This window comes from Rhamphochromis longiceps, linkage group LG3 (assembly GCF_057381845.1).
Source record: "Rhamphochromis longiceps isolate RC_006_pf linkage group LG3, R_longiceps_female_GT1.1, whole genome shotgun sequence".
In the NCBI taxonomy this organism is placed as follows: Eukaryota; Metazoa; Chordata; class Actinopteri; order Cichliformes; family Cichlidae; genus Rhamphochromis; species Rhamphochromis longiceps.
In genome coordinates, this window is record NC_140559.1 from 60,677,772 (window position 1) to 60,697,273 (window position 19,502).

A 19,502-nucleotide genomic window follows, 5' to 3' on the forward strand; every position below is an offset into this window, starting at 1 on the left:
AAAGGAATTTGGAATGTACATTGTGCCTTGGTTTAGAGTGTCTGGAAGAGAGTCCTGTCTCAGTCAATTATAGATGATGTGAGAGGGCGGGTGTGTGTGTTTAGGGCACGGATGGCTTGGGGATAGAAGCTCCTCTTGAGTCTCTCTGTCCTTGCCCGGATGATGCGGAACCTTCTACCAGATTGCAGAAGTTGGAACAGTTTGCTGCCAGGATGGGACGGGTCCTTCAGTATCTGCGCTGCTCTAGTCCGGCATCTCCTGGTGTAGGTGTCCTGAAGCGGGGGGAGAGCAATCCTGCAGCAGCATTCTGCTGTACGGATCACTCTCTGGAGAGCTTTTTGGTCCTTCACACAGCTATTCCCAAACCACGATGTCATGTCCTGTGTGAGGATGCTCTCCACAGCGCCTGTATAGAAAATCCTGAGGATCTTTGGAGAGACCCTGAACTTCCTCAGTTGTCGTAGGTGATACAGGCGCTGCCTAGCCTTTTCGGTCTGGACCTGAATGTGGGCAGCCCATGTCAGGTCTGAGGAGATGTGGACACCAAGATACTTGAAGGACTGCACCCTCTCCACTGGAGCTCCATTGATGATAATGGGCTTGTAGTCTCTGTGCTGACCCCTTCTGAAGTCCACCACCAGCTCCTTGGTCTTGCTGACATTCAGCTGGAGGTGGTTGTCCTGGCACCACGATGCCAGATTCTTCACTTCATCCATGTAGGCCGCCTCATCGTTGTTGGAGATGGCACCCAACACCACTGTGTCGTCAGCAAACTTCACAATGGTGTTGGAGCCATGGGTGGCCACACAGTCTGAAGAGTAGAGGGAGTAGAGCAGTGGCGAGAGGACACATCCCTGAGGTGCTCCTGTGTTGATGGTGATGCTGTTGGAGAAGCACCTGCCCACCCTCACCACCTGAGTTCTGCCAGTGAGGAAGTCCAACACCCATGCACACAGACGGCTGTTAACTCCCAGATCCCTGAGCTTTGTGAACAGTCTACAGGGCACTATTGTGTTAAACGCTGAACTGTAATCAACAAACAGCATTCGCACATAGTTACCCTGTTTCTTGTCCACGTGGCTGAGAGTGGTGTGTAGGACGTGGGCGATGGCATCCTCTGTGGATCTGTTGGATCTGTAGGCGAACTGCAGCGGATCTGTGGTGTCTGGGATGGAGGAGGAGATGATGTTCTTCAGCAGCCTCTCAAACACCTTCATTACTACCGAGGTCAGTGCAACTGGCCGGTAATCGTTCAGGGATGAGGGTTTGCTGTTCTTGGGCACAGGGATGATGGTGGATCTTTTGAAGCATGTGGGGACCACAGACTTCGCCAGGGACTCGTTGAAGATGTAAGTGATCACACCTGCTAGCTGGTCAGCACAGCAGCGCAGCAGACGGCCGGTGATGCCGTCTGGCCCCGCCGCTTTCCTTGTGTTCACTCTCCTCAGTGCTGCTCGGACGTCATGCTCCGCGATGCTGGTCACCGGTCTCTCGCTGATGACGTCACTGTCCTCGGTAGTCAGGCGGTAGATAGCATTAGCCGCCTGGCTAACCTCGAAACGGGCGTAGAACCGATTCAGCTCGTTGGTGAATGCAGAGTCGGCGTTGATCGGCGCAGTGTCCCTGGCTTTGTAGTCCGTAATGGTGCGTAGTCCGTGCCACATACTCCGTGTGTCGCCCTGGTAGAAGCGGGACTCCACACGTTCCTGGTACCGGCGTTTGGCATCTCTCACCGCGCACCGCACACCGTATGAGGCCGCTTTGTAGGCGCTCATATCGCCAGTGGCGAGACCCGCGTTGTAGGAGGCGGTCCTGGCGTTTACTGCAGTGCGGATCGATCTGTCCATCCACGGTTTCTGGTTTGGGAATGTGGTGTCTCTCGCAGTGGGGATAATCTCCTCCACTAGCATATTGACGAAGCATACTGCTACCTCCGTAAACTCGTTGATGTCGACTGCGCATGCTCTGAACATGTCCCAGTCGACGTCGTTGAGTGCGTCCTGTAGCGTAGCTTCTGATTGGGCAGTCCACCGTTTTACCTCCCTCGTGGTCACGTCTTCCCTCCGTATGCTTTGTTTATACTGGGGAATGAGGAAGATGGCGTTGTGGTCAGACTTCCCAAAAGCCGGGTGTAAGACAGCTTTGTAGCCCTGCTTGTATGGCGTGTAGCAGTGATCCAAAATCCGATCCCCTCTCGTTGGACACGAGACATGCTGGTAAAAGTTTGGCATGACTTGTCTGAGGTTCGCTTTGTTAAAGTCTCCTGCTACAATGAGGGCTGCGCCCGGGTCCTTGTTTTGAAGCGAGCTCAGCACATCATGTAATTCGGACAAAGCCATACCTGTGTCCGCTTGGGGTGGGATGTAGACCACCGTGGCGATGACTGAGGTGAACTCACGGGGCAGATAGAAAGGGCGGCACTTAATGCTCAGGGACTCCAGATGTGGCGAGCAGCCGCTGGAGAGAGTAGAAATGCTCCTGGCATCACACCACTTTCTGTTTACCATGAAACACACTCCTCCACCTTTGGTTTTGTTCGACTCTGCCGTTCTGTCCGCGCGGAGCACAAAGAATGAATCCGACGGAGTTACGGCCTGGTCCGGCACGGTGGGGGTCAGCCATGTCTCCGTGAAGCACAGAATGTTGCAGTCCCTCATGTCACGTTGGAAGGTGACCCTTGCTCTTAGGTCATCGAGCTTGTTCTCCATGGATTGTACATTGGCCAGTAGGATACTGGGCAGTGGTGCGCGATGCGCCTGCTGTCTCAGTCTGTTCCTAATACCAGCGCGTTTTCCCCGGCGCTTCTTTGTTCTGCGCCTCAGATGAGCGGCCCATCCTTTGTTGTTCTCCGCGCCGCGTAGAATCTCTGGCGGCCAGGAAGGGTCAGGTTTAAAAGTGTCCAAGATTAGATGTGCAACCTTGGCACCAATGTTTACAAGTGATCCGCTGTCGTATACTATAAGACTAGAGGATTTTGGGATGTAAACCAGAGCAAAAAATAAGTAAAAAACAAGAAAAGTGGATAGTCGGAGCGGAGCGGTCAGGAAGCGTCTGGACGTGGCCGCGCCATCTTGGTTTTTCAAGGTCGTCTATGGCTTCTGACAGGTCTTTTATTGTTAAAGGACTATCAAGAGCTGTTTTATCCTCTTCTGAGAGGGTTTGAAATTTTAACTGATCAAGAAATGCATCCCATGTTTCTCTGTTTCCCGTATATTCAGATTGGTATAAAGATTGATAAAACTCTCTGAAATTTTCATTTATTTTTAAAGGGTCTGTTGTTATAATACCCGATTTGGACTTTATGTGGGTGATGGCCTTTTCTGCTTGCATCTTTTTTATCCTCCAGGCCAATAATTTTCCTGCCTTCTCTCCTTGGTCATAAAATAATTGTTTGGTCCACATTAAACTTTTTGCCACTTTCTCTGCTGTTAATTTATCATACCTGGCTCTTAGAATAGTCAGATTGTTTAGTTTAGTGGGATCATTGCTCTGGTATAATTCTGTTTCATTAGATTTAATTTGCCTTCCGAAATATTAAATATTTAGGTATTAATATCTCTCCTAAGCTTTCAGACTTAACTAAACTAAACCACATCCCACTTCTAAAGAAAGTAGAAGGCGATCTGACTAGATGGAAATCTTTACCCATATCACTCATGGGAAGGGTCGCCACTATAAAAATGATGATCTTGCCAAAAATAAATTACTTATTTTTGATGATCCCTAACAAACCATCACAAGATTGGTTCAGATCTCTGGATTCATATATTTCCAAATTCCTTTGGAAAGATAAACCCCCGCGTATTAGCTTAAAAACGCTACAAAGAACCAAGGATAGAGGAGGATTAGATCTGCCTAATTTTCACCAATACTTCTTAGCCAACAGGCTTCAGTTCATCTCAGAATGGTTAAAACATACCTTCTTAGTTGAGCCCTGGCTAGATGTTGAACAGGCACTATGCAAGGATCTAGAGATTTCAGACCTACCATTTATTAGCTCAAACATCAAAAGACATGAATGCTTTAAAAGTATCAACATCAGCTTTTCTCTAACAGCATGGTGGGAGTTTCTAAAAATAACGGAGTCTTCATTAATCCCATGCAAACGTACACCTATCTGGAATAACCCTGACATATTACAAAACAATAATATGATTAATTTCCCAGAATGGAGTTGTAAAGGAATTAAATACTTAGAACATATATTAGAGGGAACAGAATTTATTCCATTTGACAGACTAGTTGAACAATATGGGATCAACAAGACAAGGTTTTTAGAATATCAACAAATTAAATCCATAGTAAAAAAGAAATTTAACCTCAGTCAAGTTGAATTACAAACACCACTAAGTGCGGCACATTTTCTTACTCTTAAATCCCCCAAATTATTATCTAAAATATACAGAACACTTTCTAAATTAGATGAATCAATATCCCTTCCTACTGCAAAGTGGGAAGCAGATTTATCAGTCAACCTAGACCAAAACTTCTGGTCTCAGATTTGCTTAAAAACTTTTAAATTAATTAAAAATCCCAGTCTGCAATTAATACAATACAAAATACTTCATAGAGTGCACTATACAGGTCATCGGATGTTCAAGATGGGCTTTACATCTTCCAACAACTGCTCACACTGTCAAGGCAATACACCAGACAATTACATCCACGCTCTTTGGTTCTGTCCACCAGTGCAAAAGTTTTGGCGCGAGATATGTGAAGACTTATCAAAATGTCTGAAATGTAACATTCCAACCTCCCCCTTAGTGTGTTTGTTGGGCAGCTTAGATAATGTCACTTCAGAAAAGAATATAGCCCATATGATCTTCACTGCCCTATGCATAGCCAAGAAAACAGTCCTCATGAACTGGAAAAATAAAAATAATCTTAATTCTAACCAATATAGAAATTATCTATTAGATTACATTAGTCTTGATACAGCCTCTGCCACCACATTAGATCAATTGCTCTGGGCCCCTTTTATCAGCTCCATCACCTAGTGGGGGTGGGGGGTCATAGTTTGGTCCCGCCTTCACTGTTGTGATTGGTGAGGGGGTAGGGACAGGCTTAGGGCGTCGGGGGGTTCCCCGGAGGCATCTTCCTTGGGGGGCTCAACCCGGGGTAGCGGTCACGTCCGGTTGATGGCTCTGTTGGCTCTCAGGTGACTGTTTCCTCGCGGCTGCGTGCAGCGGGGCTAGGGGAGGGTCTGTGCTGACGGACGCGGGTTACTGACCTGGCAACCTGGCTGCCCCTGGGTGGGTCCGGGATGGGCGTGAGGTTCTGGGGGCGCTCCGTCTCTGGGCTGGGGCCCGGGCCGGGCCTCGGGGGCTCGGGTCCTGGTTGGTGTGTTGCCGGGGTTGTGGGCGGGTGGGTGCATGGGGGCCCGGCCCTGGAGCAGGGTGCCGCCGGTGCATCGAGCCGCCTGGGGGGCTCTTCAACTGGTGGGGGGGATGGTCACATCTTGCAGGAGCTTTCTTCTCTCAGGAACTCTCTGCAGGAGGGGGAGATACAGGAGAGGTGGAGGAAGATCTCAGCCTGGGTGTTTATTGTCTTATGTAGTCTGGAAGATGAGTGGATGGTGGGGTGGGTGCAGTTTTCTCTGTGGTGGGGTTGGGTGGACTGTCCAGGGCTCTGTGGAGCCGGGGGGCGCTACTGCACTGGGCCCCGGTCTGATGGGCCTGGGCCCCCCTTCCCTGGCGGGTCGCGGAGGGTGGGAGTGCCTACTGGGGTCAGCGGGGGAGCTGGCCCCAGGGAGGGGTTACCTGCCCCTCCCTTCCTTCCCTCCCCATCTCCAGCTGCCTCCCTCTTTCCGCTCCTCCACAACCACCCACACATGCAGGGCCTTGGAGTGGGGGTATGTCACCAGGGTGCAGAGGAGGCTACCCCCCCCCCCCCCCCCCTGTCCCCTTCTGGCTGCCTCTGCTCAATTTTATCCCACAACTTAGACATTCACATTATTCACACTCTCATTACACATACATATAGGATCTTGGGGGTGGGCACAATCACGGAGTCCAAATCACCATCAGGGTGTATACCTCACCCCTGACGTCGTTGCCCACCTCTCAATTTTAAATACACTTAGTCATTGAGGGTTAGCAGGAGGGACTATGCGCTTACCTGCTGCTCCTTGGCAGGTAGCGCCATGCCCTCCTGGGTTTTAATTGCACCTTAGAACACATATGCATCAACACTACAATGAGCGGGTGGAGGGAGGTTTGGAGTCTTCTCCCACCCCCATTCTCTGCGGCCTGCTGGAGCGGGAGGGCTAGTAGGAGGAGTTGGCCGTCCGACTGCGGTCTGGGGTGTGGGGCCTCCCTGCTGCTGCGGAGTCGGGGTGGTCTGCCTCTCCCCACCGCAGGGAAAAGGGTAACACCACCTGGGTCTGGGTGCAATTCCCCCCTCCAGGGGCAAGGGTACCTAGACCCGGTTTGTAGAGTACGCTTGGGGAGTGTGATTGTGTGTACAGCGTCTCTTTATGTCTGTCTCCACGTTGGTTGAGTGTGGAGTGAGTGCTTATGAGAGCATGAGGGTGGGAATGGATGTTTGTGTCTGTGTGTGCCTGTATGTCTGTGTCTATATGTCAGGTTGGGTATCAGACGCCACCTCTCTGGGGACACCTCAGGCCCTCCAAGGTTTGGAGGCCTATCTCCACCCACCACCACTTCCCCTGCCGGTGGCGGACTCCCTCAGGTGTCGGTGTGTTGGTGGTTCTTTGTGTCTGGGGGTGGGCGTCCGGGTACACACCGGCTCACTCCTTGGCGGCCGCTTGTCGGGGCCTGGGGCCTGGGGCTCGCTCGGGCCCCTTTGGAGGTGGGGTGCCCCCGGCCTCTCGGCCTAGGGCTCGGTCACTCAGGCGCAGCTAGGGGCCAGCGGAGCTCACGGGCGCGTCACTGCAACTCCCCCTGACTTCTGCTCCGCGGCTGCTGGGCGAGCCCTCATCTGGGACTCTCCTCAGCTCTTACTGGGACAGTGGCGCGGCTGCCCCTCTGTTGGTCTTCCATGGTCTCTTGTGTTCTGGGGGCCTCTGGATGTCTGGAGTTTTGATCTCCTCCATACCCGCTTCACACCCTGGAGGACGGGGCTATGGCCCCCCCACACTCCCTAGCAGATCATTACATGGAGAAACCTTTGGAATGCAAGCATGCTGATCCACACAGGTATGCACACATGGGTATTCACAGACGCGGACTAAAGCTTTCTTGGCTGCTGCCTCAAAGCACACTGTGCGCTGTCTATCTTGCGTGCTGCACAATATCGTTTATTACTTAGTAAATACTGATATCTATGACTAGCTAGTTTATTGTGATGGTGCTTTGTTTTCTCTATTATTATGTTGCTCTTTGTTGTTTGCTGTCTCCTCTGTTTGTTTTTGTTTGTTTGTTTGGTTGTTTTTTTTTCTCCATACAGGTGACCCAGGAGTTTTGTTTTTTTTTGTCTCTCTTCCCCCCCCTTCTCACCGTCTCTTCTCCCCTTTGGTTTTCTTTCTTTCTCTCCCCCTCTCTCTCTCATTCATTCCCCCTGTCCTATTTATTAAAAAAAAAAAAAAAAAAAAAAAAAATGACAAAGGATGAACTGAAGCTCTGCCATCACGTAATGTCGCATACTGCTGTTTCTGATGTCATTTAGAAAAAAAAAGAAAAAAAAAAAAAAAAAAAAAAGATTTAATTTGCCTTTCTAATGATTTTAATTCTTGGTTATATTGCTTACTCTTGTTGCTACTGTAGCTTATAATTTCCCCTCTTATGTAAGCTTTAAATGCTTCCCACCCAATACTAGCTGTGGTTTCATCTTTATTTAATTGAAAATATTGATCAATGCAAGTTTCTATAAATTTGACAAATGATGGGTCCTTTAACAAAAATGTTTGCATCCTCCATCGCTTTACACCTTGATCAACTTCGCCCAATCTAACTGATAGACATACTGCTGCGTGATCACTAATCACAATACTGTTATACCAACAGTTCTCAACACAAGGTAGTAACTCTGTAGAGATAAGAAAGTAGTCTATCTGCGAATGACTTTGATACAAACTAGAATAACATGAAAATTCCCTGTTATTTGGATTCCTTGTTCTCCAGACCGCATTTAATCTAGACCACATTTTTCTAGTCTGGGTATGAGTAGTGTCAGTTTGAGACGACCTATCCAGGTTAGGGTCCAGGGCGCAATTGAAGTCCTCTCCTATGATATAAAGGCCCTCCAAGGTTGATATTGTGAGAAATAGATTTTCATAGAAGGATGGGTTATCCTCCTTGGGGCCATAGATATTTATCAGGTTTATTTCTAACATGGAGATACGGCCCTGCACAATTACATATCTCCCGTTTGGATCTGTAATCACCCCCGTAGTTTGAAATGGGATTGACTTATGTATAAGAGTAATGACTCCTCTGGCATGTCTAGTAAAAGAAGAGAAATATACCTGACCCTGCCATCTTTTGGTTAATAAATGTATCTCTGATGCAGTAAGATGAGATTCCTGTAGGAAAATAATTCTAGAGTTAAAATGTTTTAGTCGGTTTAATACTTGTTTCAGTTTAGCTAACTTCCGTATCCCCCTAACGTTCCAGGTCGTAATGTTAACGTTCAAAATGTTTGCTTTAGTTGTCCTCTCCATAAAATATTGTCAGACTGTTCACTTAAATAAACAACGTAAAGGAAAAATTGAAGAAGCAGGTTTGCACATACATTCACACACTCACACATACCAGATAAAGAACTTGTAAACAATTTCTGATTGAACATTTGCATTTCCTTGTTGGAAATGTCTCCCCCCTCCCGTGAACAAATTATTTGGAGGGCGTTAATCCACATCACTGAGGAGTAACTAGTCAACGCGACCTCTCCAAAACCCCATAAATCAGACAGTGTACACTAACCATATAATGATACTGATTTTTCCCCCATAATAAAGTAAAGTTTACCCTTGGTAGGACAAAACAAAGCAAAACCAAAAAAAAAGACTTAGTTGAGGTTCAGTTGTTAATATACAACCCAAAAACGATTGCAATCAAACTCGAGCTCAAAATTTTATCTGTCTCTTATCAGTGACTCAATGACTATGGTGGGATAACAGACGACCCGACAAATGACATGCAAAAACAGAGGACTTAAATACACACATGAGGTGATCAGGGGAAGTGGAGACACATGAGGAAACAAAGCCACAAAAACAAAATGTCCACCAAAAGCACAGGAGCGCAGGGAACAGTTCATAACTCCTCAGGGGGCCGACCCGGAGGGTGACGGTCCAGAAATTCATAGTTCATTTGATCAGGGGGCCGGCCCGGAGGCCGACGGCACAGGAGTTCATGGTCAAACAGCTCAGGTGGCCGACCTGGACGACAGCAGCACAAGAGTTCACATGGTTCAGGCAGCCGACCAGGAGGCCAACGGTCCAGTAGTCTACAGTTCACGAGCTCAGGGGGCCGACCCGGAGGTCGACAACATAGCAGGTCATAGTTCAAAGGTTCAGGGGGCCGACCCGGACGTCCAGAGCACCACAGGTCACAGTTCAACAGTTCAGGCGGCCGACCCCGATGGCAACGACGTCCAGCTGACGGCCTGGAAAGCGGCCGGCGATTCCAAGGGGCAAAACGTGGCTTGGGCGGCGGCAACACAGCCGCAGGACCAGGCGAGGCCGACACAGAAGCAGAGGCTGAAGCTGGACCAGGCGACGGCAAAGCAGGAGCTGAGGCCGAGGCTGGACCAGGCGAAGCACAGGCTGAAGCCGGACCAGGTGAAGCCGAAGCTGGGCCAGGCGAAGCCGAAGCCGGGCCAGGCGAAGCCGAAACCTCGGGCTCCTCGGGCCCCCCAGCTGACGAGTCTTGGGGCTGGACGGGCTCCTCGGGCCCCCCAGCAGGTGAAGCAGGAGGCTGGATGGGCTCCTCGTGCCCCCCAGCGAAAACAGTCTCTGGACCAGTGGGCACCGGGGCCCCTGGAAGAAACAGGTCAGAACCAGCAGGCACACGGGCCTCTGGCAGCGACGCAACAGAACCAGCAGGCGCACGGGCCTCTGGCAGGGACAGATCAGAACCAGTAGGCACATGGGCCTCTGGCAGGAACAGGTCGGAACCAGCAGGCAGTAGCGCTGCAGGAGGTGGTACTGCAGGCGGCGGCACGGGAGCCACAGGTGGTGAAGCAGAAGGTGGCTGGATGGGCCCCTCGGGCCCTCCAGCTGATGTGGCATGGTGCTGGACGGGCTCCTCGGGCCCTCCAGCTGACGAGGTGTAAGGCTGGACGGGCTCCTCGGGACCTCCAGCTGACGTGGCGTAAGGCTGGACGGGCGACTTGGGCCCTCCAGCAGACGAAACTTGAGGCTGGCTGGGTTCTCCCGAACCCCCAGCAGACGAAACTTGAGGCTGGCTGGGTCCTCCCGAACCCCCAGCAGACGAGGCGTGAGACTGGACGGGCTCCTCGGGCCCTCCAGCTGACACTGGAAAAGGCTGCACAAACTGCACCTCTGCCCCTGGCTCCAACCCGGCCTGGATTACAGTCCCACAGCAGCTTAGCTGAGCCTGATGGCTAGCATTTCCAGTGCAAACAGTCTCATAATTATGCTTCTTAGAAGCATAGTTCGTGGCATGATCAATGCACAGAGAAGCGGGATAAGTTTGCAAAGGGATAGGATGGTCTGTGGAAGACTCAGCCGAAATATTCTCAGTTTTAGCAACGTCAAAATCATAAACAGTCTCTTTATAGCCGGGCTCATGAACTGGTAAGGCAGTGTTAGTTTTAATATTCTCCTGAGAAAAAACATGAGGAGCCAAAATATAGTCACTCACTTTCGTTTGTGGTGCGGAGCGTCGGTGGCACGCACGCCGCTTTTTCTTGAGAGTGGAAGACGGCGGAGCAATGGGTGGAAGTCCCTGGTAAGTCCGGGGACCCCCGAGAGCCAGTCGAGTTCCACGGAAAGAGTGCTCGTGCTCTGGAATGAGCCATGGCTTCCACCGGAGCTCCTCCTCCAATAGAGCGCTGAATATTGACTGACGTTCGTCGTAGTCCAAATCTATGGTGTCGAGTGCTTCCTCGCACTGGACCGTGGCAAGAGTGTGGCAAGACTGTGACGAGGGTGTGGAAACTGATGAGCTGAGAGGTGGTGACGCTGCGGCGAGTCTCAGCGAACCGACACGAACCGTCTTATGCTCGCAAGGCAGCAGCAGTGATTCCTGTTCGCGGTTTTGATGCTGCTGCGGTGGCAAAACTGTGCGAACAAAATCCTGCACATCCTCCGACAATCCCGCCGCGTAAGCAGGATATGCAGACAAAATCTCTTTTAGCTGAACTCCGATTGACTCCTTCTCATTCTCCTGTCTGCACGCGGAGTAGCAAATCCACTGTCCGCAGAGAATGGTCACCTGAGTGTTGAACTCCCAAAAATCCTCACAGATGTCCGCTGGGTCCATACTGGTCGGGTCGTTCTGTCACAGCGGGGTGCACCGGTGTGTAATGGAAACAGGACCCAAAAGCAGATGAGGACGAGGAGTTGTAAGTTTAAACAGAAAGCGATCCTTTATTTGGATGATTGCAGGGGTTAAAAAAGGAACCCTAAGCAAACTAAGAAACACTAAGAAACAAATACTATGACTATGACTATGGTGGGATAACAGACGACCCGACAAATGACATGCAAAAACAGAGGACTTAAATACACACATGAGGTGATCAGGGGAAGTGGAGACACATGAGGAAACAGCTGACTAACATGAACCTAGTGACAGGAGCAGTGAAGCTAAATAAAAAGAACCAAGAACACACGACTCCTTTCAAAATCAAACAGGAAACACTGAAACTAGACATGACAACAAACTTAACAGACCTAACAAGTGATGAACGATACAAGAACTCAAACATAGAAACCAAGAAAACAATAAATAATAACTGCCTAAACTAAAGATAAATAGGAAATGACACAAACTAATCAAATATCTAAAATGAGACAAATACAAAAAAGAGTTCAGAGCGCTGGGTCAGAGACCCAGCCTGTGACAGTTTCCTTCAGCAGATTCTTGTAGAATTTTTCGGCTTCTTGAGGTGTTGAGAAGAGGTGGATCTTTCCACCGTACAGGATTCTGAGTCTGCATGGGTTGTGCTGGAATCCACGGAAGGCATTGATATCAATAAACAGTTTGACAACCGGGTGAAATCCCTGTCGGATCCGAACCGTCTCCGCAGACAGATCCTGTGCAAATGTGATCTTGGCCGCATCATGTGTAATTTGTTGTTTTCTTGCTTCCCGATATACCAGTTCCTTCTCTTGGAATTTTAAGAAACGAATAAGTACCGCTCTGCTCTGGTTTGGTTTTCCGGAGCCATCGTGCGATGCACTCGTTCCAGTGTGAATGACTTGTCGGGCGCTAGCCCCAGCCACTTGGGTAGCATGATGTTAATAAAGTCGAAGAGTGATTGTTGCCCCTCTGCTCCCTCTTTTATGCCGAAGATGCGCAGGTTCTTTCGTTGTCCGCGGTTTTCCAAATCATCTGTTTTGGCTTCAAGAAGTGCAATTCGTTTGATAGCCGAGTTCAGTGACGTTTCTGTTTTCTCAAGTGTGCTTTCAACTTCGGCAATGCGGGCTTCGGCCTCTTCGATATGGGCCCCCTGGTTCAATATGTTTTGCTTTACCTCCGAAACTTTACCCTCCAGTGCAGTCACTGCGCTCGCCATCCCAGTCAGTCTTATATCGATGCTGTCCAACTTGGCTCCAAAATCCGACCGGAGTGATTTGAGTTCATCCAAAACTTCGGCTATGCTAGCCATGTTAGCATCTGTGTCGGACATTGATGGTATAGCGCCTGTCTTGCGTCTTTGGGTAAAGATGTCACACTGTTTCACAGATGAAGCTTTTGACATGTCAGTGCCGTATATTCCAGACCACACTAACAGCATATACAACGGGTTTTGTTTATAGAAAGTTTGTACACTGTCCTGAGAGCGACCCCGCTAAGCTGCCATCTTAATGCTTGGCCACGTGACCCCCCTTTGTCCTGTTTTTATGATAAATGTACGACTTTAATGTGAAACATTCAGAGTTTTTTCTCTTGTTGTGTTTGTTTGAAGCTGCTTCCTGTTGGCTTCAGCTGTTTGGAGTTTCCATTTTCTAAACTTCTACATTCTGAACCTTCTTCAGCTCTGAACAGATGATGAAACACTGAATGATTTCAAGCTCACACTTTGTCTAATAAACTTACATCTTTCATTCTTTATACAGATTGATGGGCTGTTGTTTGTCAGAGATCAGCTGTGATTATCTGGCAGCAGCACTGAAGTCCAACCCCTCCCATCTGAGACAGCTGGACCTGAGTAACAACTACAACCAGCAGGATTCAGGAGTGAAGCATCTGTGTGGTTTCCTGGAGAGTCCAGGATGTGGACTTGAAACTCTGAGGTCAGTCAGCATGTTTTAGTTGTGATGAGATGAATATGATGTGAAAGTTGTGCTGACACTAAACTGCAGACATCAGGCTGATATTATACTGATCCACACTGAGGATCTTCATGGTAAAGTCTGTTTTCTTCTTCTCTGGTTTAGTCCATTGACTGCAGCAGTACAATGTTCACATTTCAAACCTTCAAAGAAGAAGAAAAATCCTCCACTGGATAACTCACTGTGAAACTCTCAAACTCTTCATTCCACCTTAAAGTCTGTCTGACACTGAAATCCAAAGCAAAATGTGGGTTTGCTTTACAGACAGCAGTCCAACACAAACATACACACATCATCCAAAACACAGTCCAACATCCAAATCTCCTCCACTGCCAGCATGAATGATGGGAAAGAGAAGGAGGAACACTCTGACATTCAGGGTTAGAATGAGTTTCATGAAGCAGACTGTGAAGATCAAAGCTGCATTAGAAAGCTTACATGAATGAATGAGTGGACAGAAGTGGACAGAAGTGGACAGAGATCATCTGAAGCACTTCAAAGGCTTTAAATCAGCACATTTCTCTTTATTCTTTATCAACTCTGTTAGTTTCTCTCAGTTTTCTGTGGAATGAAGCTAACAGCAGGCTAATAAGATGCTGACCAATAGGTTTCTATTAAAGGTTGTAATTTGTATATGAAAAAGTGCTTTGGCTCAGCAGGGATCAGCTTACAGGTAGAATACAGCTGCTGGAGGGGATTAGCATGTCATAGCTATCTACCAAACTGCTAACTGGGGGATTTCAGGCCATCTATGGATCATTTTTGCTAACTGTTTATTCAGCTTAGGCTCACAGGGCTGGAGCCTGTGCCCTAGCTGTCATAGGGCAAGAGGCGTGGTCCACCTGCACAGGTGAGCAGTCCATCACAGGGCCAACAGAGAGAGACAGAAAAGCACTCTCTCACATCCATACCTACAGCCAATTTAGAAGCACCAATGAACCTAAGCAGCATTTCATTGGACAGTGGGAGAACATCCAACCTCCACAGAAAGGCCAACAAGCTTCAACCTACAACCTTCTTGCTTTCAGGCACTAGTGCGAACCACTTTTCCCCATTTCAGCCCAAATCCTGCATCTTCCTGTTTCTGACTCCAGGCCAGCTCCACTAACACTTTCTCATCAGACACTGCCACCTAGTGGAGGAAGTCTTAGTTCCATTTGAAGCTTCAGATTACAGTTAGTTCCTTTACAAAGAGGTGGAGGTGGTGGGGCCACAGCACCATCATCACTGAGTGCCATAGGACACTTAACCTTTGTTTCCATATGCTGGGAACTTCCTGTTGTTCCAAGGAGGACTGGAAAATGTGTGAAAATCTCCCAGTCAGTTCCTCACAGCACACTTCAATCATTTCCCTCCCACAACATCAGGACCAGGGCTTTTTCTCTCTTTGCTCCCACTAAGAGATTTCCACACAAACACCTCATCAGTGGGACTCTCAGAGCTACCAGCCCTTTGCTACAATCACAAAGCTCTTCATTGAAATCAATGATATCAAAGCTGGAATCCAATGAGTCCAAGTCTTCTGCTGATTCAGCATCACATTCATCTTTGCTCCTTGTCCTGCATCCCCACCATGGACTTCATTCCTTTCCAAGCCAGCCTTGAGTGTCCTTTATTCAGCTCATCCTCTGCTTTACTTTTAGACCTGATTTTAGCTGCTTTATCTCTCTTTCAACAAGTTTCTGTGCCTCAATCTTTTTCTTCTCTCCCTCATAACAAGACAGCTTCTTCTACCTGAGAACATGTTGGAGTGATTTACTAATCCAGGGCTGCTTATTGGGGAAAATACTTCCTGTTTTCAAAGTAATCCCCATTTTTCCCAGGAAGAAATGTAAGTAGAAATCGATGATCTAAGTCAGAACATGAGCCTTTAAAAAGTCCCAGTGGGTGCAGTCAAAGCAGTCCCTCAGTCCCAGTATAGAGTCTTTGGTCCAGACTGGAAGTTTGGAGTTTCCATTTTCTAAACTTCTACATTCTGAACCTTCTTCAGCTCTGAACAGATGATGAAACACTGAATGATTTCAAGCTCACACTTTGTCTAATAAACTTACATCTTTCATTCTTTATACAGATTGAGGGACTGTGGTTTGTCAGAGATCAGCTGTGATTATCTGGCAGCAGCACTGAAGTCCAACCCCTCCCATCTGAGAGAGCTGGAGCTGAGAGGAAACAACTTGAAGGATCCAGATGTGAAGCAGCTGTCTGATCTTCAGCAGAGTCCAGACTACAGACTGGAGACTCTGGTGTAAGTAGAGTGATGGAGTGAGTGGGTGGTGCTGTCAGCAGTATTGTACTAAACACAGTCAGTATGAAACAAAGATCCAGTGTTTCCTGTAAAGCTGCAGCTTCTCAGTGAAGCTGTGAGAGGAGAATGGTGACAGGCTTCAGGATTGGACACAAACACTTCCTGTTTCTGACCTTTATGGTCACCATAGTAACAGCTGACACGCTCTGATCAAACACTGTCAACAGCCAATCAGGTCTCTGAACAAAGCAGCACGCAGACCAATGACTGCATTCATTTCCAAGTTTAAAGCAGTGAAGAACACAGTCTGTAGGTGAGGAAGAATTTAGTGAGAGCAGATGTTTGGATGGAATTCCTCCAGTTAACAGCTGGAACCGTCCATCTGGATTGTTGGGCTTGTTGTTGGGGTTCCTACAGAGCTCAGAGTGGACACACCAAGGTTCTTCTAATGAATGAAAGTCCAAACTCAAACTAGGAAGGAAAAACATTTTCAGCAACTTCAATGAAAATCCAAAGATTAGAAAAAGTGAAGCAACAATGAGTCCTAGTACAGTCCCAGCACTGAAGTCCCTGCTGCTCTTTATACTGGATGTGCTGCATCACTGACTGACAGCTGATGAAGAGTCTCTGGAAACACTCGTTTATCTCCTCTGCTCTTCCTTCTTCTCTCTGCAGGTGGAGGTGATGATGGTAAACAGGACGGTGTGTGTGCTGAGAGAGGAGGAGCTGTGTCCTGATGATCCAGAGAGGTTGAAGCAGCAGCAGCTTGTGTGTAGAGACGCTCTGACTGGGCCATGTTACTGGGAGGTGGAGAGGAGAGCTTCATCCAGCAGTGACTGACAGAGGAATGAGAAGAAGTGCAGATGACTGTCAGTGCTGCAGAGTGAACTGCTCTGAGAACAGCTCCACTGTCAGACACAATGTAGAGTCCAGCATCATCCCTGTGTGTCCCTCTGGATCTGACAGAGGATCATCAGTGTATCTGGACTGCTCTGCTGCTGCTCTGTCCTTCTACAGTCTCTGCACAGTCTCTGTCTGACTCTGGCTTCAGACCCTCCTGGATCAAACTCACCTGGAAAGACTTTCAAACATCACTCAATAGATTTGAATACAGAATATATTTGATATATACTGTAGATGTACTGTAGAGTTGCAGTTTGTCACTTGTAAATACAGTCTGTGAGCAGCTGTGAGCTGAAAGATCTTTCTAGAAACACGAAATGTTTTCACTCTTCTGTTGCTTTTTCATATATTTCCACAACATTAATATTGATCCCACCTGTCTCACCTGTTTCATGCTTTTATACATAATAACAGGACACGTGTGATCTGAGCGCTGCTGTGGTTGCTGTGCTGCACGTCTTCATTTAGATAACAGAGACATCTAGTGGTTCAGAGGGAGAACTGCAGGAGGTGGAGCTGTGTTTTAGCATGGAAAACTTTTTATCTTTTAGACGCAGATACAAATATGACAAGTATCAGTGTGAGATACAAAAGGTCACATCAGTCAGCAGAGGGAACAGTGACCACACAGCAATGTAAGAATAGAAACAACAGTGAATCTGGACATGTATACAGATGGAAGCAAACAAACAGGATGTAACACTACATTAAAGCCACAAATGGGAAGAAAACAAAGCCAAAGGAAAATATATTTGATCTCAGGAATCCAAATCAGATGCTTTAGAGCAGGGGTCGGCAACCCTGGAGGAGCAGAGACCTGAGGCGGCCGCTGGTCCGAGTGTCAGGTGACCTGAACTTCAGGTAAGAAGTTATGACCTGCAGTCTATCTGGATCAGATATAAACCAAGTTCAGGTGGAGTTTATTTTCCTTGTGCTGACTTTTTACAGTCAGTTACAATAACTCGTACTGCGTACTAGCTAGCATGACGGAGTTTCTATACAGCTGGGTGGTGCTATGATGTTACTGATAGTGAACTTTATTTTAGTCGAGTTTCCAACCGTCCTGTAAAAAACAGAATCGTCTCGTATTCAGAGAAAATATTTCACGTTTCGTGTTGAGCTGAGAAGGAACACAGTTTGTCCCGGACTTCAGCTAGAATGGAAAACACACAAAGCTGGATTTATTCTGTGTCTTTACACTGTCATTCTCACCCCCTTCCTCTCCTGTTGCTACTTCAATCATGAAACTGATTGATGATCAGCTGATCGGCTTTTCTCTCTTGTTTTTTTATCATCCACTTTGCGCCAGAAAGAGGAAACCAGCGGATGTCGCGCTAAACAACAGCAGCACGTTTAAGCTTGATCAGCTGTTGTTGGAATTTATTTAATATTAATTTCTAGTATCAGCTGATGTTTGCTGGAGCAACAGCTGTAAAGCTGCTGGTCAGGATGTCGGTTTGGATATGTGGTGAGAGGGAAACATGAAGATGAAACCAGGAGATGTCCTTACTGAATCATCAGAGCTGAGCAGGTGATGGAGAAACAGGTTTACCTTTCAGGTGACATGAATGAGTTGATGGGAAGTTATGAACCGTTTCTGAGAGACAAATAACACCAGGATCCTTTTCTAAGTAGCTGACAGCTGGTAACTGTGCAGGGGCGGATCTAGTAAAGTTTTGCCGACCTAAACCAAGGGGTTTAGAGCATCATAGAGTTTTTGTGGTTTGTTTTCTTTAAGTCATTTCACAGATTTTCTCTATAATTTCAATTCCTTGAATAAAACAACAAACTTAGGGGATGATTTTGTAATCCGACTTTATGTAGGAAAGATTTGACTAAACATAAAACAATCTTCCAACTCAGTCGTCATTCTTATCTTGTGAAATCAAACCAAATGTTCTGTTGTTTCTAAATCAGGGATTGATGAAATCTTTGGTTGCATCCATTTATGAACATGTTCTCATTCATATTAAATCGTAGTCTAAGTCCTTCTTTAGAGGGATAAATGTCATTCATTATCTTCAAATGTGTTTCTGTTGTTTTGGGGGGAAGTTTGAAGTCCATTGTTCAAAGTCTGTTAATGAAACTTTATGAAGTTTATGTAGGATGTTTTTCCTATTTTGTATTTGTTTGAATTATGATGTATTTCTGACTCTTTCTGCCATGATGCCAGGTCTCTCTTGAAAACAACATTTTTAATCTCAACTAAATTTTCACCTGGAGAAATAAAGATGATAATAATAATTTTGTCTTCAGGGAATCATTTCTCTGTAAAACAGCTTCTTCTGAAACTCTTGTTACATTTCTTGTTTATTGTTTGCTGGTTTTAGAAAAATGTCATCGTCTCTGTGTGAACTTAAACTCTACATGTGGTGTCAGCTATAAACGAGCTCTAGAGTCTAATAACGATGCTTTTATTATTGTCTGGTATCCAACCTAACCCTGGGCCTCTGGCTGAATGTGAAACACCAGCAGATGTTAAAAACTGTCTGGGTTACACGTGCATCACGTCGTGTGCTTCCTAACATGGATATGATTGGAATCTGGGCCTGTTCAAGCGGTGCTGGTATCATTGTTGTTTCTGAGACTTTCCAAATCTTTACTGGATAAAAACGTAGCAACTGATGGATTTAACATTTAGCACTCAGACTGTCCCAGAAAAGGCGGAGGTCTGGAAGTTTATGTGAAGGTCTGTCTTGCTGCTCAAGTCTTGTTCTCTCCATCTGCACCTCAGCCATTTGAAATCTTGGCCTTAACTATTGATCTGTTTGGAAATCAGACTGTTGTTGGCTGCTATCAGCCTCCACCTGCTTCCCCCAGCACATCACCGTCTCTGGTTCAACTTTTATCTGAGCTGCATTTTAATGACGTCTTTCAGATGGATGATTTTCATTGGGACTGGCTTTCTTCTGTGTCTGATGATTTTAA

At 47.2% G+C, this 19,502-nt stretch overlaps 1 protein-coding gene across 6 annotated transcripts in view; it reads left to right on the forward strand.

The window, feature by feature from the left end:
* The window catches only part of LOC146675566 (protein NLRC3-like), a 38,689-nt gene extending 21,498 nt beyond the window's left edge, over positions 1-17,191 (forward strand). For 4 of the 6 annotated variants that reach the window (XM_085400514.1, XM_085400515.1, XM_085400517.1 and 1 more), the window contains 3 exons: positions 13,211-13,387; positions 15,498-15,671; positions 16,347-17,191. In XM_085400514.1, coding sequence (XP_085256640.1) covers positions 13,211-13,387; positions 15,498-15,671; positions 16,347-16,356 — 361 coding nt within the window. In that variant the 3' untranslated portion in view covers positions 16,357-17,191. The remainder of the gene's footprint in view (positions 1-13,210; positions 13,388-15,497; positions 15,672-16,346) is intronic. The other 2 variants (XM_085400519.1, XM_085400520.1) reach the window with 2 other exon arrangements.
* The last annotated feature ends 2,311 nt before the right edge of the window (positions 17,192-19,502 follow it).